The sequence below is a fragment of the Lacerta agilis genome, chromosome 7 (assembly GCF_009819535.1).
Source record: "Lacerta agilis isolate rLacAgi1 chromosome 7, rLacAgi1.pri, whole genome shotgun sequence".
Lineage (NCBI taxonomy): Eukaryota > Metazoa > Chordata > Lepidosauria > Squamata > Lacertidae > Lacerta > Lacerta agilis.
In genome coordinates, this window is record NC_046318.1 from 38314279 (window position 1) to 38337404 (window position 23126).

The 23126-nt window shown below is 40.3% G+C and overlaps 1 protein-coding gene and 1 non-coding gene across 3 annotated transcripts in view; one reads left to right on the top strand and one right to left on the bottom strand.

Annotated features, from left to right (window-relative positions):
* Positions 1–23126, bottom strand: part of GNAL (G protein subunit alpha L) — a 121218-nt gene that overhangs the window by 24823 nt on the left and 73269 nt on the right. For both annotated transcript variants that reach the window (XM_033154875.1, XM_033154876.1), the window contains exon 5: positions 12699–12796. In XM_033154875.1, the coding sequence (XP_033010766.1) occupies positions 12699–12796 (98 nt within the window). The remainder of the gene's footprint in view (positions 1–12698; positions 12797–23126) is intronic.
* LOC117050518 lies at positions 22283–22477 on the top strand. The gene has a single exon (XR_004427091.1). It is a non-coding gene; the product is annotated as a small nucleolar RNA U3 (small nucleolar RNA).

Genomic DNA, 23126 nt, shown 5'->3' on the forward strand with positions numbered 1-23126 from the left:
AGGAAAGGGCTAAAATGAGGGTGTTGTTATTTACTGTATATATTTGACAACATTTAAGTTTCGTTATTCAAATAAAAAATGTCACAATCAAATAAATGCTGAATAACATTTTGAAACAAACAACGCTGTGTTTACATGTGTGGATCTCAGTTTGCTCTATCCTCAGTTCAAATTTCATCTGTCTCTTCTGGGTAGAATCATTAATAAAGCACAACGAACGTAAAAACTAAGTCAGATGGGGCCAGGAAAGGGGAAGCTTCCAACTGGCTTTTATCTGTGCTTCTGTTTATTATTCTCTTTCTGAGAGCACAATCCACTAGAATATGAGAACTGCAAGACTGTTCTAGTAGTAAGACAATTTTTAAACTTTGTTAATAAGAGATCAGTTCTTTCATGCTAAAAACATAATGTTGATTATTTCACTAAAATGATCACTAGAAGAGAGAATGCAACAAAAGGAGTAGTGTCAACATGATCTAAATTAACCATGACATTTTCTGAACAAAAAGCCATCACAGATTTCTCTCCAGATCCTTATTTACTTTCCTTACATTAAGATTTCCAGATTTCTCTTCTGATCCCTATTATTCCAGTCTTACTTTTTACTTGCTTTTCTTTGTTGTTAAAATCATGATTAAATATTTTAGAATAGTTTATGGTTTTAATTGATAATATAAATAGTTTAGCATTTTTAATTTGTGAAACTACCTTACAATGAGTTGTCCTAAATATTGGGTTATAGATATAGCAAACAAACAAACACAGAATAACAGTTATATCAAACACTGTGCGAGTTAACTTTTGTTCACACAGCAAAACTGCCCCTTCTTCTCTTTCCCTCCCAGAGTGCCTTGTGCATCCTCATAAGGGGTTGAGGAACTGGAATTGGTAAAAGATAAAACTTCACTCAAGGGCAAACTATGATGCTTAATGATCCCAGTCCAACCACACAAGCTTCCTTTTTCCACTCTTTTCCTGAGCATCTTAACTGAAATCTTCTGAAGGCTGTTAAACAATTTTTTTTAATAACATTTTGACTGGGAGATTAGGAGTGATCCCTACAAAGCAGTATATCAAACCATTAATGCACAAACAGCTCACTTCTAGTAAAGGGAGCCACTGATTAAGGGGTAAGGACGGCTGCTTAGATGCTTAGTTAACAAGAATTGTGGTGATCCACATTGTGTGTGAACATGGGTGAGTGGTATGTGTGTAAGGAAGAATGAATGAATGGCTGATGGATGAATGGAGAGTGTGCATGTGAGAAAATGGACAGATAATTGGGAGTGTGGGGTTTGTGGGAATAAGGATGCTGAACTAGATAGATGAAATATGGCTTTCCTTATGCTCATATCATAACATGGAAAGGATATCCATTTTAGTTAAATAACAGTGGATTTTACATACCAAGTTATCCAATTTTAAACTACTTTTTCACCTAAGCCCTTCTCAGTAAACCCATGACTGACAGTGCTTCTGTTTCCACAGCAACCTTCCTCTCCAGGGATTTAACCCCCTCCTCTGGCCTACTCTTCTGTAATATCTATATAATTGAACTATTGAAATCTACATGCATTGTTTTCTTCTTTTTAAAAAGCCAATCGTGAAATTCTGTTTTTTTCTTTAAATTGATTGTGTCATAAAAATAAGGACTAGCTACTGAATTTAAAGAAATTTAATTACATTCGATTTCTTTGTGTACTGAAGCCAAGGGGGGGGAATGCTAAGGTTTAGAAGCTTACATTCTTGTGTAGAATCTGTCCCCCTGTTCTGCCTGTGAATTATCAAAGCCACCCACCATCCCTCCAACATGTTAGCATTAGCTATTCATTTTCTTTTAACATTAATTCTTAACTCACATTTTTTTTACAGGATGTTGTGTTCACAGAGGAAAAGGTGAAGTGATTATTCTTATCTAACGTTCGTCTGGTGTTGAACTAGCTCTCTTTTCACGGAACAGGAGTAACCAAGCAGAATATATATGAAATTTTTTTATACATCTGGAAAGTAGTTTTATTTAAACAGAGATATTCAATATTTTCCTAAGGGTTCCTAGGAGGTAGATATAATGGGGTAGGTGGAATTCTGAAAGTGCATTTGCAAAAAGTTTATAGATATATAGGGCTTATCTACGCTTCCACTTGACCTATGCCTAGAAAGTACAGGTCCGATATGTTTTCTGCTTGTCCCGTGCTCTCTAGGCATGGGTCTGAATGGTTTTTCATTTGTCACACAGCTTTTCCTGGGAAAACCCACTGATTATCGCTGAATCCAATCCAATGCCAATCAACAGAAAATCCTATTGAGGTCTGTTTCGATTCAGCAGGAAACAATGTGTTTTCCCAGGTGACAGTGACAGGACAAGAGGAAGTGAAGTGGGATCAACAATCAACTTCCATAACAAAGAATGTTGTTGTTGTTCAGTCGTTCAGTCATGTCCGACTCTTCGTGAACCCATGGACCAGAGCACGCCAGGCACCCCTATCCTCCACTGCCTCCCGCAATTTAGCCAAACTCATGCCAGTCGCTTCGAGAACACTGTCCAACCATCTCATCCTCTGTCATCCCCTTCTCCTTGTGCCCTCCATCTTTCCCAACATCAGGGTCTTTTCCAGCGAGTCTTCTCTTCTCATGAGGTGGCCAAAGTACTGGAGCCTCAACTTCAGGATCTGCCCTTCCAGTGAGCACTCAGGGCTGATTTCTTTAAGGATGGATAAATTTGATCTTTTTGCAGTCCATGGGACTCTCAAGAGTCTCCTCCAGCACCATATTTCAAAAGCATCAATTCTACTGCGATCAGCCTTCTTGATGGTCCAGCTCTCACTTCCATACATTACTACTGGGAAAACCATAGCTTTAACTATACGGACCTTTGTCGGCAAGGTGATGTCTCTGCTTTTTAAGATGCTGTCTAGGTTTGTCATTGCTTTCCTCCCAAGAAGCAGGCGGCTTTTAATTTCATGACTGCTGTCACCATCTGCAGTGATCATGGAGCCCAAGAAAGTAAAATCTCTCACTGCCTCCATTTCTTCCCCTTCTATTTGCCAGGAGGTGATGGGACCAGTGGCCATGATCTTAGTTTTTTTGATGTTGAGCTTCAGACCATATTTTGTGCTCTCCTCTTTCACCCTCATTAAAAGGTTCTTTAATTCCTCCTCACTTTCTGCCATCAAGGTTGTATCATCAGCATATCTGAGGTTGTTGATATTTCTTCCGGCAATCTTAATTCCGGCTTGGGATTCATCCAGTCCAGCCTTTCACATGATGAATTCTGCATATAAGTTAAATAAGCAAGGAGACAATATACAGCCTTGTCGTACTCCTTTCCCAATTTTGAACCAATCAGTTGTTCCATGTCCAGTTCTAAGTGTAGCTTCTTGTCCCACGTAGAGATTTCTCAGGAGACAAATGAGGTGATCCGGCACTCCCATTTCTTTAAGAACTTGCCATAGTTTGCTGTGGTCAACAGTCAAATGCTTTTGCGTAGTCAATGAATCAGAAGTAGATGTTTTTCTGGAACTCTCTAGCTTTCTCCATAATCCATCGCATGTTTGCAATTTGATCTCTGGTTCCTCTGCCCCTTCGAAATCCAGCTTTCACTTCTGGCAGTTCTCGGTCCACATATTGCTTAAGCCTGCCTTGTATAATTTTAAGCATAACCTTGCTAGCGTGAGAAATGAGCGCAATTGTGCGGTAGTTGGAGCATTCTTTGGCACTGCCCTTCTTTGGGATTGGGATGGGCAGTGCCACAGAATGCTCCAACTAAGAATAACAAAGAATAACTCTAACAAAGAATAGAGAGAGAGAAATGGCAAGGAGAGCTTTAACTTTAAATCAGAGAGTATGTAATAAAGAGCAATCATGATGTTTTAAAAATCACATAATTTTAACATAGGAATTTGTGTGTGTGTGTGTGTGTGTGTGTGTGCAAAACCACCAACTTTTTCAAAGCAGTGTTTTGTTCTTTAGAGATTACAAAGAAAAATGTTACAAGGGTTGCTGCTGCATACTCCAAAGATGGCACACTGGAAATGAGGTGGTCGATGTAAACATAAAGGGCTATTTAGATTTGGTTGGGAAAGATGGAGGGCACAAGGAGAAGGGGACTACAGAGGATGAGATGGTTGGACAGTGTTCTCGAAGCGACTGGCATGAGTTTGGCTAAACTGCGGGAGGCAGTGGAGGAAAGGGATGCCTGGCGTGCTCTGGTCCATGGGGTCACGAAGAGTTGGACATGACTGAACAACAACAACAAGATTTGAGGCGGCTGACAATTTTACACACACACACACACACACGTATACACACTCAAATCCTACTGTGGTTTAAAATAATTCCCATTGGTTTATCAATTAATGCCTCCTCCCAGGGAAGAATGGGAATTGTAGCTCTGTGAGGGAAAGAAGGGGTATTCTAATAACTCTCAGCACCCTTAACAAACTACAATTCCCAGAATTTTGGGGGGGAAGCCATGTCTGTTAAGGTGGTATAATATGGTGGTACCTTGGTTCTCAATCGCATTGGTACTCAAACGCCAAAAACCTGGAAGTAAGTGTTCCAGTTTTCCAACGTTTTTCAGAAACCGAAAGTCTGATGTGGCTGTCAGCTATTGTTTCCGGGGCACCTGCACCAATCAGAAGCTGTGTCTTGGTTTTTGAACATTTTGGAAGTCAAACAGACTTCCAGAATGGATTAAGTTTCGTGCTTTTGTTTTTGCTATTTATTTTGTGTTTTTGAGGCTTTTTTGGTTCATTTGTTTTAATGACTGTGTGGAATCCAGTTCAGCTACTGATTGATTGATTGATTGACTGATTGTGTGAATGTGGAAATGGATAAGACCCCATCCAAACTATGACTATCATCATTGCAGGCAACAAAATAATAATAATTTTATTTTTTATCATCTAGAATACGGTCTTATTTATTTTATAGTACAGTACATTGATTATTGTTCATTTTATGGATCAATGGTTTCATTAGATAGTAAAATTTATGTTAAACTGCTGTTTTAGGGGTCTTGAACGGATCAATCCGTTTCGCATTACTTTCTATGGGAAAGCGTGCCTTGGTTTTGGAACGGACTTCCGGAATGGATTAAGTTTGAGAACCAAGGTACTACTGTATTGCTTTAAGTGTATGGAGCAGCTGTGGCCTAACTCAGCTGAATACAACCCACTGAAATTTTGTTTATCGGTATAATAGTATGCAGTAGTACCCATTCTCCCTTCCATAACTGTCCGGTAGCCTTGTTCTCTATACCATAAGCTCATCTTTGATACTGGTAGTCTTTGTTTACAACACAGTGCTGGGATGTTCCCTGTGATACCGTCAGTCATGTGATAATTGGCCAGTTTTCTCTACTACAATTACTGCTGAACCTAAAAATAGCTAAACCTTGCATTGGCCACTCATCTAATTTTACAGGAAATGAAAAACAATGAATCCCCTACAAAATTCTTTTTAATTCATGCCAGTGAACCATTGATATGAACTGAGTCTAGAAGTTTAACCAGGAGCAAAATCAGTGTTAATCTGTTAAGAACTGGAATCATGTACAATTAAAAAAAATAGAAATAATAGAAATATTGTTTAAAATGACATGATATTTAACCTGGGCAGGTAGTTACCTAACAAAGTCCAGGTATTCCAAGCTATTTGCTTTATTCTTAAAATGCACCAGCCTTTTAAAAAAGTAACTTTTTTGTTCTAACTGAGCACTGGAAAATCGAATCGGGCCAGATGGCTGGATATAAAACTGGACCATTAGCCAGAGGCCATTTTGGAAGGTGGGCAGTGCTGTCATCAGGAAGTTCAAAGTTCAAGCCAAGTTCATGCGTATTTAAAAGGCAGCAGACAGAAGCTTATTCCTGAGCTTAGTGCTGTGCTCCTACAGTGCTAAGATCAGAAATAAGCCCCAGTCTGCCATGCTTTAAAGTGCAGGCTGAAGCTTTTTCTACCTAATGCCTTTTTCCACTTGTGCCTTTTGAAGAACACCCAGTGGCTTATCTCCAATCTCAGTATTGCACTTAGACATTTACTGCTTTGTTTACTGACAGTCTACTTTCAAATAGCAGGCAGAATCTTCTTCTTCTTCTTCTTCTTCTTCTTCTTCTTCTTCTTCTTCTTCTTCTTCTTCTTCTTCCTCCTCCTCCTCCTCCTTTCATATGCTGCCCATTGTAGAGACAGAATGGATCTCAAAGGTCATCCACACCTATGCCAATAAAGGAAACCTACTGCTACAGAATCCCTGCATATGATGCTAAATTTCATTCACACCAGTGGGCATGCTATGACACAAAAATGAGCATCACTGGACATTATCGCTACTCCCCCACCATTTCAGAACATATATGCTTCTGTTCCCCCACAAAAAACAGCAGGAAAAGAACTGTATACTGGTATACTACCCCAAATTCCATCACTTTACTACTGCAATGTTCCGGGTTAAAGGGGCTGCAAATGGATTTTTAGTTTTCCAGATGTGGCTTTTATGTCACATGGAAGCTCAAATATAATAATAAAATTAACAGTTAGGGAAACATTGAAGAATAGAAATAAAGTGTTGTATGAACGCAACCAAAGTGTGTCTATGTCACAGGAAGTGCCCAGTACAAAACAGCCTTAGCTAGAGCTTCTTGTTGTAGTTAGTAAGCCAACATGAAGCCAGAATCTGATTTAAAAAATTACCGGTACTTATTTACAATATCTGTAAATACCCAACTTACCCAATAAGGTAAGTTCCCTGGAGAGCATCTAACAGAAATCAACACAAATCAACATAAAACAAGATAATAAATTGATAAAAATCAATATAGCACAAAATCTAATATAACAGAAAACCAGCAACAGAAAACACAATCAATACAACAAAGCTCACAGCAGCACCAAACCACAATCATGGTTCTAAAGCAGGCATACAGTGGGAGGAAAGGTGACTGGGGAAAATGAGGTGTGAAAGTCCAATGGTAATTCTCAGCTTGCTAAAACCATGGTTTACCAAGCCAGGAAAACTATGTCTGAGAAGCTAAAAGCTTGGCCAGAGCTCTCAGTGGGGTTGGAGATACAGTGGTACCTCAGGTTACAAAATTCATTCCGGAGGTCCGTTCTTAACCCAAAACCATTCTTAACCTGAGGTGCGCTTTCGTTAATGGGGTCTCCTGCTGCTGCTGCGCCGCTGGCAGACGATTTCCGTTCTCATCCTGGGGCAAAGTTCTCAACCCGAGGTACTACTTCTGGGTTAGCGGAGTTTGTAACCCAAAGTGTTTGTAACCCAAAGCGTTTGTAACCTGAGGTACCACTGTACCTAAATTGTAAGGGGAACTGGTGCCATGCTAATAGCAATAATCTCACTTGACTTTCCCATTTGACATGTAATATGAACAATCTGCTTAAAAGAAATTGATGTTTACTGTCTCCCTGGCTGCTCTAATTTGACAAGTCAGTTTCTCTTCCATGGAAAGCCAGCATATTCATCCACACTTTAGTTATACCATGCATCAATTGAGAGTCCTTCAAATATGTTCCAACAGTGCACGATCTCTAACCTAGCAACAATCAGGAGAAAAGTTAACTTTTTAAAATACCATATGTGCTGTATGGAATCTTCCGTAATTCCCAGAAGGGCCAACAACATATTCTTTCCAATTATCTTATTCAGCCAATTCTGAGAACTGCTCTATAAGAGCCTACAATTCACAGAAATCTTAGCAGATCAACCATTGTTGCAGGAGCACAGAGCTCCTCATCTCCTGTGGTTAATTGTCCAAATTGCTTGTTTATATGTGAGAAGTGTTGGGCCTTGCAGTTGAATTACTTGCATGGCTTCCTAAAGCATCAAGCAAAGAACTCTTCCCATGTCAGTGACTATGAGTTCAAAATTCCAGGGTATCTCCAGAAAGCTTGTGTAAACCTCTCCCTATTAGTGGAGGTGGTGTGTGTGTGTATGTGTGTGGTATGAGAGTCTGCATCTTGGAAGGGGTGCTTGGATCTCTGCAGCTGACTGGCCCAATCTCTTATTGTTCATGGATCCTTCCTCACATATTTCTCTCTCCACCACTGAAGTACTAAGTGTCAAGTGAACGTTGTCCGTATCTTCAAATGGGACTGGCACCACCCCAGTCTAAATTTTTAAGTTTCTAAAAAGATCTCCGAGAGAGAGAGAGAGAGAGAGAGAGAGAGAGAGAGAAGAAACATTCTGGAGTGCTTCTTTGAATCAGTCTGGTCTTGGAATTTGTTGGAAATACAGCAAACTAATTTCATAGCCTGGGCTCCTGGATTCTTCAAGGTCCAATTTTCTTGAAATCAAGGGTATGTTAGTTTAATAGTGTGTGTGTGTGTGTGTGTGTGTGTGTGTAGGTCCAAACACAAATGTTCACTTCCATTCTGGCATGGGAGGGAAGGTTCATATACTGGTGCTGGGAGGGCAAAGTTTATGTGGGTCTAAGTCTCTGTAATTTGCCTGAATAGCTTAATGTTTGGTTGCTGTTCATATGCTCCTTTTAACTTAGGACAAATTCACAAGTTTCCTGAATTATTTTTTTTAAGAGGGAATATTTACAGGTCTCCAAATAAACTTGTTTATTTCAATTGTTAAATTAACATTTTATAGCAAACAAAACCTAGTCCACATGTATGAAAACAGTGACAGTAACACCGAAAGCTAGTTTATAAACCAAGAACTAAACTTAAAATCACCTTTGATGGAACTTGTTGGTGTGGTCCAATTTTGCCTAATAACATTAAATTCCCCCTATGTTTTAGAGCTACATGAGGACAGATCATAAATCAATTATCTCCTGAGGCTCTCAAAAGTAGTTAGGGAAACTTGAATGCGGGAAAAGAGCTAGCACTAGATAGGACAATAAGGGCTTGAACCCGATGGTGTGATTCCGAAACAGAGACACCTGCTTGTGAAAAGGGAAAGGTTGATTGTTGGTGATTTTCTCCTGCAGAATCCTTTCCCTTCTACCATTCTATTTATGAAGGTCTGGCAACTGACAGGTGCAGATTTTGGAGGCTACAAGAGGAAAGGGGAAGGCAAGAAAACCTTGTTCTGCCCATCAAATGGAAGTTAGGATTCTATCAAGCTGAAGACTCTTGCTCTTGTCACTTGACATATTCCTTCTTGACAGACTCAGTTCTGCAGAGTCTTGAAACTACTGAGTACCGTGGAACAACGCAACAGCTCAATAAGCTGCAGGTGTAGCACCAGCAGGAACAGTGGGAAGGATACTCCACTCCTTGCTGATGAGGACAGCATATATAACTTTTCTTAAGATATGAAAACTAAAGCTTAAGCTACAATTCAACTGTTTGTATTTAAGATGACCAAAGAATCTCCGTTCTTTTCTGAGCTGGGTCTTTTAAGAGCAAAAATGATGACGGGAACACAATGACAATTTACATCTTTCTTGTCAATTACGCCCAATTACTACAAACTAGCATTTAAGCAGGCAGTTTATTAATGGAAAGGTAGCTAATAGAGACAGCAGGCTGCCATGCAAATGAAGAGAATTATTTCTTATATAAATTCCTGCTTACACTGACCTACTGTATCATCTACATAGTCACACAGTTTTTGCCTGATTCCTGTGGTTTTTTGAACTTGATGGAAACTTCTTGCGCTTTTATGCAAGCCTCTGCCATTTTACCAAATTGAAAGACTGCCACCAGATCCTATCAAAATATTCAAAGTTATCAGAAGTATAACTGGGTCTCTTGATTTTTTGGGGGGGTGGGGAACCAGTCTATCTGGGTTCATGGGCACATTGGGAATTTTCAAAATGTTGCATGTGTCATTTCAAAACTGCTGCAATGAGGGGTTTGTCCAGTCACAAAATGGCTGCTTTGGGGGCCACAGTGCCCCTCTCACTCCCACTGCTCTGTTTGGGGAAGGAGTTTGGGCATTAGAAAGCAAGCAGGTAAGAAGGGAAAAAAGGACACACAGACCCTAGGGAAGTGGGGGGAAACCAAACTCCCACCAATACAGACAAATCCAGACCTTGAAAGGAGGGAACGTAAAACACAGATGATCCCCCACCCTTAGAGATGGGGAAGAAAACCAAGCACAGACCTCCAGATCTTAGAAAGGAGGGAAAACATACAAACACAGACCCACTAGATCTTAGAGAGGAGGGAGAAAGCAAATATACACTATTCTTTGCTACCTCTCCCTCCTTACGCTGCCCACCAGCCCTCTTTCACCTATTGGCTCTTCTCTATCCACCCATTACCTTTTTCTTTTTTTCTTTCAAGACCTTTGCTCCCTATAAGCTCTGTGTTCTGCTGAGGTGTGGATCTTGGTTTGGAAAGCTGAAAGGAGGAGTAGGAAGGACCAACATTCCTCCCACATCTCAACTCTCCTTGTTTTCAGAACTGAAGCTGCTCCCTCCTTCCCACTTCCAAAGAGGGAGGAAAAGGTATCTGCTGGTAAAGTGGGTGGGGCCAGGAAGGCTTTAAAGGCACTTCACAAGTGCTACTTTGGGGTTCCCAGGTATAAACCATGGCTTAAAACCCTAGCTGTGTTTCGTCTGCAGTAAGAAGAAATATGCATTATGCCATTGAGGTAAATCTCATGGCAATAAACTATAACATTAAAATGATAACTTGCCACCCATTTAATTATTTAGAAGTAGATACCCTGCCTTTTTCCCTCCAAAAGGGGCTACCTTATATTATTATTTTGAAAAAGGTTAATGATTATTTGACCTGGAAGAAAGTAGCTTTAAATCAGGGACATGCTTTCTTCAGACTTTCGGGATCCACTTTGCTTTATGCTAAAATTGCAAGCTCCACCAACCATGCCGAAGTGAAAAATAATGGAATACTGCAATGGCTGAGAAACTGTCTTTCAAACTGAGGCTGCCGAAAGAAAAATAATCATCACTGGACTATTATAACACGTTTGTGATTTATATTAGAGAGCACAGAGCCACAGCAGGAATGACTTGGCATTTCTCAGGCTCTGGGACAAGGACTTGAGCTGACAAAGATGTATGTTGGGTGGAATTGCTGTGAAACTGGAAAAGCCTCCTTTTCCCATGAGGTTTCTAGAAATGTGTTGATGCTGTATATTTTATTTGGGTCAAGCTATATTACTCTGTACAATGCCATTCTACTGATTTATTCTTTTCTGAGGGGAAGAAGGATTGGACTGGTCACTTATTTAACTGTTCTTACCAAGGAGGAATCCTTTATGGTTTGGGTTTTTTTCGGGAGGGAGGGAGTAACGTCTTCCTTCAATTTTTTTTAAAGGAATAGGAGCCAGACATACCCTTAGAATTAAAGAATGTAGTATCTTTGAGCACGTGCTCAGTCCAGGAATTTGTTTATAATACCAGAACAAAGTTCATGTTTCTTGCCACCCAGAAATCCTCTCATGGCTCCCATCCAAGCTTTGGTGATTTCACTGGCCTAATTTGGAGTGGAGGAGCCGTTTTCATATGTTGCTTTTGTTAAATAACCGGGAATCAAAAATCTTGATCTTCTAAATCTATTACAAATCACCAAGAGATCTGCAAGTAGATCCCAAACTTTCTTTGACCCCTTCCTTAAATGTAAAATCATTTCCTCCTAGAGAATTATTTATGTGTTTATAGAGTGCCTCACCTATCTTCCAAAACAGATCAAAAGCTACCACTTCAACTCCATCCCCAAATAAACCCCAACACTTCACCCAAAATTATAGATGGTAATGGTATGCTGGTTTTTTGTCTTATTACATGTCTTATTACAGTATATATATTTCAAAATACTGTATTTCTGGCATGATATCATTTTTCCAGTGTTCAGTATAAGCGAATGGAATAACTGTTTTAGTTAGAGGGAAAAATGTGTCAGGTTTTTGTCAAAGATATACCTAAAAGCACACATAACCAAGTGAAATATCCTGCTTAGTTCCAAGTTTTTTTCCATTTATCATAAATCCTCTATTATATACTAACCTGACTCTTACTTAAACAAAATTCAGATGAGCTGAAAGGAAAAAGCTGATCCTCAAGTTTTATTCTTATTCAAGCTCTTAAAACAAGGATATTATTGAAAAAGTGGATACATATCACATAAATGAAAACAAGCACCAAAATGCCCCATGGAAGTAATATAATAAATTAGTATTTATTAGCAGAGGGGGAAACATATCAACTTGGTTCCTTACGCATAGTTATGTTCCAGTCCAAATTAAGCACATTTAAGTTCCATGTTTACAGCTGGGGAGTTCAAGTATGTGCATCACTCTCAGCTATTGAAATAAGTAGGACTGAAAAGTAGTCAACTTTGGCAGGATCAGGCTCTAAGTCTTTAAAGTGTGTGTGTGTGTGTATTTCATTATAATATTGATTTTATAAAAGAATGGTAAGTTTTGTAACAACTTGCACCCCACCAAATGTTATGTATTATGATAAGTTTATGTTTACTTTGGAAATGGGGATATAACTAAAAGATGGAGTAGATTACATAGTTAGTGGACTGAGTGAGAGGAGCAGTCACTGTAAGTGAGTTTTGAGAGAGGAGACATGGCCATAATAAATCAGGTGTAGTGTATGAGGAACATTCCCTTTCCTATGAAAAAAACAAAACACCTCCCTCAAACACACACACACACAGACACTTTCTGCAAGTTTCCACTGGCCTCCAATTATAAATTTAGAATGCTAGTTTTCAGGCTTGCACAAGTACATTGTTCTGTAAGCAGCACTTACTATTGTGCACAATCAATCAACTGGTATTCATTTGATCTCTCGAAGCATGCCTTTACTCCTTCGTCGTCCCAGAGCTTTTTTGCGTGTTCAAAGAATTCCTGAAAATTGGAAATGTGATAACATATTAATTTTGATGAAATATTTGAATTATGACTCATATATATATATATATATATATATATATATATATATATATATATATATATATGTTTAAGAAAGAGATATAATCAACTAAACTTTTCTTAAGCAGTCCAGGAAGCTTCCCAACATACTGTTTTCAATTCCTCCCAAATATTTTTTTGTTGCACCCTTTCAAAAATGGAAGAAGTTACAATACTGGTAAACCACAAACAGGATACTATGCTCTCTGCCTAAAACCACTGAGCCATATCTCAACTCCGGAATTTAAATTTTATTGTAAAGGACAACAACCTTCGGAGGGTAGCCATGCATATGTCTTGCAGCAAAATCAAATCTTTAATGTGACACCACTTTGTGATTTTAAAAAAAAATTGTATACTGTTTTAATTTATTTGACTTGTTTATGTTATGATTGAAAAAGATACACACATCATTTCACTTGCTCATTTTGGACGGGCTTTCAAACTTAAATGGGTTGGAGGGAGGCATCAAATACAGGAACCCCACCCCCCACCCTGGTCTTAGGTGAGACTGATACGTGTGCACACGTGCACAGTGCCAAACCTGGAAGTGACCCAGAAACGTCATTAAAAAGGCAAATCAGGGGAGGAAGCAGAACAGGGTGTTTCAATTTCATGTGATTTCATGCAAGCACGCAATGACCCGGAACGCAACCCCTGCACAAATCAGGGGTTGCCTGTACTACACAGACAAAGCACACCACTTAGGAGCTTGGGTAAGATCTGAAGCTAGCCTCCTCTCTGGTTAAGTTTTTACTTTGGATTCTTTATTATGTAAAGGCACCTTCAAAAAAGAAATTCCCCCTGGGTTTCCAAAAACGGATTCATCAGCATATGTAATACTGTTGGTTGCATTCAATTAGGTTTTATTCAGAAGAACTCTTGTCATGGGTCTGCTCTGAGTAGGACTAACATGGATATTTCCTGTATATGCAAGTTATGACATGCATCATTCTGAAGAGCTAATTCACACAATCAGGTGAAGAGAAGGTTCTTGATGAATACTGCATTCACATTACTATTTACGACAGCTAATATGTGATACTGTTAATAACTTCAAACATATGCAATTATAAAATAAAGATGGTCATGTGAATCAACACAAATAAAATATGAAAGAACAAGTTTGCTTCTATCCCTTCTCCTTTTAGAAATGTCTTGGAAATATTTCTGAATTCTATATTTCAGCATTAAATAGTCAAGTTGCTCTGAAAGATTAATTTAATGTATGTATAAACCTCCTGTACCGTTTCTAGTACTTTATGCACTCAATGACTAGCTTGACAGTTCAAACAGCCAGATAAAAAATTGCTGTAATTATAGGTGCTGTCTATCACAATTTCCATTTAAAATGTAACTTCACCCTGAGTCATACATAGGTCCTAGCAGAAGGTGGGATGTTACTTTAAAGTTAACAGGTTCTTGAAAAAGAAAGGTGGGGACACACACACACACACAAAACTACTGAGGTTTTTAGTAAGGAAAAATTCTTTTTACATATTACTCATTAGATCAGGTCTTAAGAATTTCATTACCTTCAGCTCCAAAATGACTTCCTGCTTCAAACATAAGGGGGGAAATGCAGTGCACATAGATGTTGCTAGATTTAAAAAATAAATAAAAATGGTTTGAAAGGATGTGCTCATATCAGTTTATCCAAGTGTCAGAATTCTATGGAAAATTAATTCACTAGAAAGTAAACATTTATTGATTTTAAAAATAGAATAAAATATTCCACTCAGAAGAGGAGACCATCACTTGGAAAGGTTCAAATGCTTGCATAACTGTTAGCAAGAGATATTTCACACTATTAAAATTCTGACTTGAGGTGTGCATTTGTGTCTGACTGGAGGCAAATTCTCTAACTCTGGACCATTTTAAAATTGCATCCCTTTTAACAATGCTTTGTTGTTTTGATTTATTCTGTGTTGAACATAAGCATGTTTGATTAGTAGTCCCTTGGTATATGATCAGCCACAGGGCTGGCGCGTCCATTTAGGCGAACTAGAACCAGCCTGCCCCCCACCCCCGCTCCGCAAGTGGCAGAGTGCCGGGGGAGGGGGGAGCAGCCCGAAATCGGGCTTCTCCGCCCCCTCCGCTGCCAGCTGCAGAGCAGCGGGGCTGGGCAGCAGCCGCTTAGCTCCTGCCCAGCCCCGCTGCTTTGGGGCGAACTGCGAGGGAGGGCTCTGTTTCCCTCTCTCGCGGCTTGCTTTGGAGCAGCGGGGCTGAGCAGGAGATGCTCCTGCCCAGCTTCGCTGCTTCAAAGCCTCAAAGGAGGGCTCCGTTTACCTCCCTCACAGTTTGCTTTGGAGCGAGCAGCAGGGCTGCGCAGGAGACGCTTAGCTCCTGCCTAGCCCCGCTGCTTGGGGCAAGCGGCGAGGGAGGGCTCCGTCTGAGCCGCTTTCCCTCTGCCCACCCCACAGAGAGCCTGGGAGAAGGGAGATGCGGTTGCCCCTACGAGAGGTGGCGACGCGATCAGTGCCCCGAAAGCGCTGCTTTTGGGACGCTCATCCTGCCACCGCCTCTCGCAAGAGCAGGCTTCCTTCCCCCCCTCTCTTCCCTCCCTCCCTCCTCCCTCTCTTTCACCCCTTCCTTCCTTGTCTCTCTTTCTTTCTCCCTCTCACCCCTCCCTCCCCCTTCCCCCTCTTTCTTTCCCTCTCACCCCTTCCTTCTCTCTTCCCTCCCTCCCTCTCTTTCACGCCTTCCTTCCTTCTCTCTCTCTCTCTCTCCTTCCTTCCTTCCTTCTTTCCCTCTCTCACCCTTCCTTCCTTCCTTCCTTCCCTCTCTCTCTCACCCTTCCTTCCTTCCTTCCTTCCTTCCTTCCTTCCTTCCTTCCCTCTCTCTCACCCTTCCTTCCTTCCTTCAATTGGCGGGGGGGGGGGGGACCAGAAGGTGATCTCGCCTAGGGCACAAAATCCCTAGCACTGGCCCTGATCAGGCAGCAGAATGAAATCTAAACCACTTGGGAAAAGCCTTTAAAGAACACTGCCTGAGCTGCTGCTGCTGCTTTTTCTCTTTTTAACTAAGACTGTCCTCTCACACCACAGGGTGAAATTTAAATTGATAAAAGTACTTCTAAAAGTGGATTTTCCTCAAGTGAACATAAGATAGCTAATGTTTTCTTCAACTACAAAAAGCCCATAAAAGCAAGCCTAGAGAGACTATGGTGATGCCAGCAGGTTCCAGGAACTCTCTTTGTTGTGAGATTTGGGTAGGTGATTTGTTAGTTTGTTTGCGCTCTGGGTGAGATACAAGGTGGTTGGGTAGAGTCCTGGGTGGGAACCAGGAGGCTGAGAAGTGTTGAGTAGGAAAGTGTTTCAGAAGGAAAAATAATTGTTTTTGTTTTTTAGAAGGACCATGCTAGATGGGGAACATAGGTTAAACACATAGGAAGAACTGAGCTAAATAAAAGGTTAGGCTTGAGTTGTGAGCTTTAAGCACAGGAAGGTTAAAAAGGTAAAGGACCCCTGACAGTTAAGTCCAGTCGCAGATGACTCTGGGGTTGCGGCGCTCATAATAATAATAATAATTTATTTATACCCTGCCCATCTGGCTGAGTTTCCCCAGCCATTCTGGGAGGCTCCCAATCGAGTGTTAAAAACAATACACCATTAAATATTAAAAACTTCCCTAAACAGGCTGCCTTCAGATGTCTTTTAAAAATAGGATAGCTACTTATTTCCTTGACATCTGGTGGGAGGGCGTTCAGGGCGGGCACCACTACCAAGAGGGCCCTTTATCTGGTTCCCTGTAACCTCACTTCTCACAATGAGGGAACCGCCAGAAGGCACTTGGCGCTGGATCTCAGTGTCCGGACTGAATGATGGAGGTGGAGACGCTCCTTCATCTCGCTTTACAGGCCAAGGGAGCCAACGTTTGTCCGCAGACAGTTTTTCCGGGTCATGTGGCCAGCATGACTAAGCCACTTCTGGCGCAACGGAACACTGAAACCAGAGCAGCACATGGAAACGCCGTTTACCTTCCGACCGGAGAGGTACCTATTTATCTACTTGTACTTTTGGGCGTGCTTTCAAACTGCTAGGTTGGCAGGAGCTGGGACCAAGCAACGGGAGCTCACCCCAACACAGGGATTTTAACCGCTGACCTTCTGATCGGCAAGCCCAAGAGGCTCAGTGGTTTAGACCACAGTGCCACCCGCATCCCATACATACAGGAAGGTTAAAAAGGTAAAGGAACCCCTGACCGTTAGGCCCAGTTGCGGACGACTCTGGGGTTGTGGCGCTCATCTTGCTTTATTGGCTGAGGGAGCTGGCGTACAGCTTCCGGGTCATGTGGCCAGCATGACTAAGTTGCTTCTGGCAAAACCAGACCAGTGCACGGAAACGCCGTTTACCTTCCCGCCAGAGCGGTACCTATTTATCTCACCCCGTCACAGGGATTCGAACCGCCAACCTTCTGATCGGCAAGCCCTAGACTCTGTGATTTAGACCACAGTGTATAATTAATCAGTTTGTTTAGCCAAGAGCCATCACAAAAGAACAATGTCCAAACAGAAAAGAAATAGGTAGGGCTGATCAAATTGGCCCACAAGATAATAAAAGCCACACTTTTTTTCTAGCTCAGTATGAAAAGGAGCCTGCCCTTGGAACAAAGAATGACAGTTCAGGAAACATGCCCATTCAACAGTTATTTTTGACAATAGGTAAACCTCAGACATTAGTATAGAAGAACTACTTGTTAAAGGATTCACTTGGCTGCATTAATAAACAACAAAGCTTCTGCAAGGTTGAAAGTACAGTAGGCTACAGTCACTTTACTTAGAAGTCTCATTTCACTGAGTTCAATAGGACATTCTCTTAGAAATGTGCGAACTGATTTTAACTTTAAGCAGCAATCCGCCTCAAACTATGTGGACTGTGTCTTCTCTCCCCTACTCTGTTAGTCATAACTCTGAAAAATGCTGGACTTAGTAAACTCTCACATTTCCTAATTTAGACTTTTTGCAGCTCAGAGCAGATGCTTTAGTATTGCTCATAAACATCCTCAGCGTACAACAAGATTATGCAATAATTATGTCTTGAATACTGTATAGTTCTTCATAGAGATTTATTAAGGCACCAAACTGTTTATTATTTTACAGTAAACTGTCTTTCCCCTCTTATAATTAGGAACTTATTCAGCATTCAAATAATTGCACATAGAGTACATCATCACCATCATTATTTCTAATGCCATTCCTGATCACTGATCAGGCTGGCTGGGCTGGTGGCATTGAAGTTGGACAACACCTGTAAATGCTCAGAAAGTCACTATTCCTAAAAGAACCTATTTTTTGAAGGAGGAAAACTTGTCCATCAACCTATGCATCTACTTTAAAAGTGAGAGTGTATCTTTAAAGACTGTGATGAAATATGGTGGGGAGCCATGACTGATTATCATAAAAAGAAGAGAAATCATACAGGAATGCTCTCTGTCTTCAATAATTCTTGGCACAAGGACTTTTGTTTAGGAAGTTCTTGTGTTAAAATTGTTTGCTCACCTAGAGATAAAATATGGAGGTAAAATATAGCTATTTTTCTGAACGGTACGAAGTTCAAAATCTGTGATAATTTGTCTCAAACACCTGACATATTTAACATAGACATGATTTAGCCTAAGAGAGGTTAAGGAGCAACCCTATACACAAGAAGCTGGCATAAAGCAATAAAGTGCAAATTAAGTTGGCATAAAGTTACACTAGATCAAAACCCTGTTCAGCAGTAGGACTGCTACTGCTGCTCTGCCTAAGCTTGGCAAAGGGAAAACAAGCCTGTAAAATATGCTGGGTTGCTAGGTCATGCGACTGAGCTGAACAGGCTTCATATGCAGCCCGTCTCCTCTCTTTGGTCCTGCCCCCACCATGCCCTTTTTGGGGACTCTTCTCAGCCAACTGATCTGTGATTAGCAAGTTATGCTGGTGTATTGTTGGCTGTGCCAGGGTTGGGGAACCAGGAATCAGCTGGCTGAGCTAGAGATCTGCTGCATACCAAGATGTTCAACCCGGTGCATCTTGCCATAGAATTGCCCCCTAAATGTGACAACAACATCAACTGAGTTGAGTGACATGGTAAATACATTATGGCAGGTTGCTGGCACCTACATCACAGAAAACAAGCACCTGAAAATAGGTCTTACATGTTCTTCCTCCAAATTAAAATGACAAACAGACCATAGATGAACAGGGCATAATTCCTCCATAGCCATTCTCCTAAGGAAAATGCTTAATATAATCAAATGTCAATGGTAAATGCGTAGTTCAGAGTCTATTTGCTGCATCCCTTGTCATATTTGATTTGGATGTTTTGCTCTTATAAATATTTCACAGCATTAAACACAATCTAAAATAAATATCCACACACTCATATTTCAAACAAAGAAGCAGATTCCCATGATAATCATGCCTTTGTTTAGAAGACAGGAAATGTCCCCTATGGCTTCAACACTGCCACCTTTCAATGCTGCATGTACAGGTTTGTTCAAAGGAGTTTATTTTGCTATGGAGACACAGCAGCTTACAGTACTATCTACTGAGCTAGCAACAAAGACAAACAAAGAGGGTTGTAATATGCAAATAAATCTCTCTCCCTTATTTTTTCAGTACAACTTACAACAAAAGCTTCATTAGCACACAACCTGAGACAAAACACTCATTAAAACTCATTTAGGAATAGCCAAGTTGGAAGCCAAGGGACCTGCTTAACATGATGTTCAAAGTCTCTGTGTACACCTGCTTTAGTGTACACTTAATTAAGAGGGCAACCCTTGGGAGAAGATTATCTCTACCCCCAGCAGGCCTTTTTTCTAGAATAATTTCTAGGTGTGCAATAATCAGGCAATTACCCTTGCTAATTAGTGAAAGCTATCACTACTGATAGAAGTAGCCCTTTCCCTAATTTTCTAAATATTCTACATATTCTTCGCAAGGTCATTTTGTTTCCATCACATCTCCATCACATCAACAACTTGATGAATTGTACTATGAGCTTTTAAGAAAAGTGATTTGATGTATCAAACATTAGCTTGGAGAGTCAGTAAACAGTGTTCTCTCTTTCCTCCTCAGGATGTATTTGTGTAGGTCCAAGAGACTGGTATGACGTAATCAACTCCTAGCAGAATACTGCCATGCCATGCCATGCCACTGCAAGTGTCTGATGAAACAAATTATTTCTGTACTTAATACACCTTCATAAACAAAACACACAACTGTTCCTTTGTTACTCCATAAGCCTGTGAACAGGGGCTCAATTTTCATGTCCTTTTACATTCCTCTTTCAGCAAGCAGATTTATTTGCAACTTCATCCTATTTTTTAAGCACGTGAATGGATTTACCAAAGTATATAATTATAGATTATAGAACTTAAACATAGATACACTGTGTGAAATCATACACATTGGTGATGGCACTCAAGTAAACCTGCATATGATACACTACTGAGCTTTGCCCTTCCCCTAAAGGAGCATCTGCTGATTTCTCTAACAACAGTAGAAGCCAAATTGATGAATTCCATGAATTCTAGGGAATATCAACGGATTGAAGTCCAGAGCTGTGCTTATTCTGAGTTTAGCTATAGTAAAATTTGGAGAATGGTAAGCAAAGTTATTGGGTTTTTTGTTACACATTTCAGTCTGTGACATTATTTTACAAAGTCTGCAATAGTGAATTTTACATCCTCCCTTGACAAGGCATAGAAAAGGGCAAGCACATCCTACTTCCTGCTCTGTAAGCAAGGTTCATATCCACCAGACAAACCAATCTAGTCTATCTGCTCTCCATGCTGCACTAAATGCTGTTCTGGAGGATTGCCCAACCTTCTGGACTTGCTTGGAGGGCGGAGGAGAGAAAGATGAGGGGATGGCAGTGGAAGAGCGGTAGGAGATCCTGGAAGAAAACTGATTGTGGTTCTTGGGGTTCAAGCCAGGATACATACTGAAAATGGGAGTTTAAATTAATTAAATATTTAAGCATAATTAATAAGCTCAAAGCTTTAATCAGTTCCCAGCTCCAAAACTTATTGTCTTGTAAATAATTTTGTGTGTACAAATAATGTTAGTAAAGTTAGGCAGTCAGAACAAGAATTCTTACAAAGTTTATTAATTCCATTCATTTAATTAAAATCCCATAAAATCTTTATTACAAGTAAAAGAAAGAACAGCATTTCCAGCCTCTTTTACATTACAATCCTATATATTACTCTCAAGTAAGTCTCACTGAGTTCAATGGGACTTATTCCCCAGGAAAGTATGTATAGGTTTGCAGCCTGAAGCACATAAAGTATCACTGATTAGTGTTATAACACTGCAGAATTAACAATTCAGAAATTCAGTTATATTTGAAACTTTTTTGATTTCAGTAACTGCTTAATTACTGTTAAGGAAGATAGCTCTTCAGAAGCCAGTAAGTTCATTTGATAATATTACTAGACTTCATTTAATATTTTATTCTTATAAACTGGACAAATATTTCGTACAAAACACTTCTTCAGTAACAAAGAACGAGAATAGATATGATAAATGTTAGGAACAGGAAATGTTTCAGCTTAGAATCCATCTGCACTGGACACTCAACTGCATGCAGTTTTTGGACTTTTTTGAAAAGAAAAGAAAAGAAATCAATTACACCCAGCCTATTAGAAAGGGAAAAATTAATGTGAGTTTGAAAATAGAAGCCTGGGAAAGTGGCATAGACTCCCCCCCCCCCCTTGTCACCCAACATAGACACAGTGGTACCTTGGTTCTTGAACTTAATCCGTTCTGGGAGTCCATTCAACTCCCAAAACCATCCAAAAACCAAGGCGCGGCTTCCGATTGGCTACAGGTGGCTTCCTGCACTCAATCGGAAAAATGTTCGGAAACGTTCCTGCACTCAATCGGAAAAACAGCTTCCGAAAAACGTTCACAAACCGGAACACTTCCCATATTTTTTCGTGTATAAAAATGATTTTTATTATTAAAAATGCTACAAATTTGGGGGGGGGTCTTCTTATACACGGATAGTGCAGTGATGGGACGGGTGGGCGGTGGCTGCCGTGAGCAGGAGACTGTCAGCGTCGTTTGAGTGTGTGATTGGTGGATGCTGCAAGGTTTGCTGGTGATTGGCTGCTGTGGCAATTGGGTGGGCGATTGGTGGCTGCTGGCAGTGAGCAGGCAGACGATTGGTGGCTTTATCGATGAATGTGATTGGCAGCAGTGGTCAGGTGTGTGAGCGATTGTCGACAACCCCCCCCCCCCAAAAAGCTTATCAACCTCCAGATATGCACACCTCAGGATCTGACCGGAGCTCTGGAACAGATCCCATGCGCAACCGGAGGTACCGCTGTACTCAACAAAATATTAACTAATTAATTATGTTTTAATCAACTGATGCGATTGTGCAGCATGCATACTCTGTGCGAGAGAGAAGAGAATCCCTAAAGTTTTTGCAAGTACCTATACTTTCAGGATCATTTCTACAATGTGAAAGTTGAGAATTGTGCTCAAAAGTGATTGGCTCAAAAATGAACCATGAGGAGGAGTCAAGTGGGCAGCATTACATTTCTGGAGCTGCTGCCTGTTATTGATAACTGTTGTGTCTTCTTTTTATTAAGGAGAGTGGAGGGAGAGAACACAGACTGAGTGGTAAAAAACATACCCCTCCTCAAACCTAGGTACCTATATTTAAAATAATATGTAAAATTTACTGTCCAACAATCAAAATGTTTTTTTATTAATCTATGCCATTACATAATTAAACGCTGCAGCCATAGATGAAATACATTATAGCTAAAGCAATTTAACAACAACAACAACAAAAGTTTTAATATATTACAAAATCAGTCTTCAAAAGCCTGCCTAAATGAAAACCCTTTACAGTGATTTCTAATAACTGGTAAAGACAAGAATTCCTTTGGGGCCATAAAGGACTTATTCTGACCTGCAGCTACACAATTCCTAATGAAAGGCTTCTCTGGTAGATCATAATGGGTTGGGAGTCTGTGTCTCAAGGGTTTTGAGGAACTCCCTAAGATATACAGAGCCTCGGCTGTTCAGGACTTAATAAGTAAACACCAGCATTTTGAATTGAACCTGAAAACTAAATGGTACTATAGTACTTTAGGTTTTCTCTCTGTATTTGACTTTGGAGGGAATATTATCAAAATGCAGAGTGAGCACACCTTTTAAATATCTATCAGGCTCTTAGTTTCTTATGTGTTCTAGGAAATGCAATCTGATTTGTCATCATGCTGGATGAAAACTCAGTTATACACAAAAGCAGAATATGGCATTTCT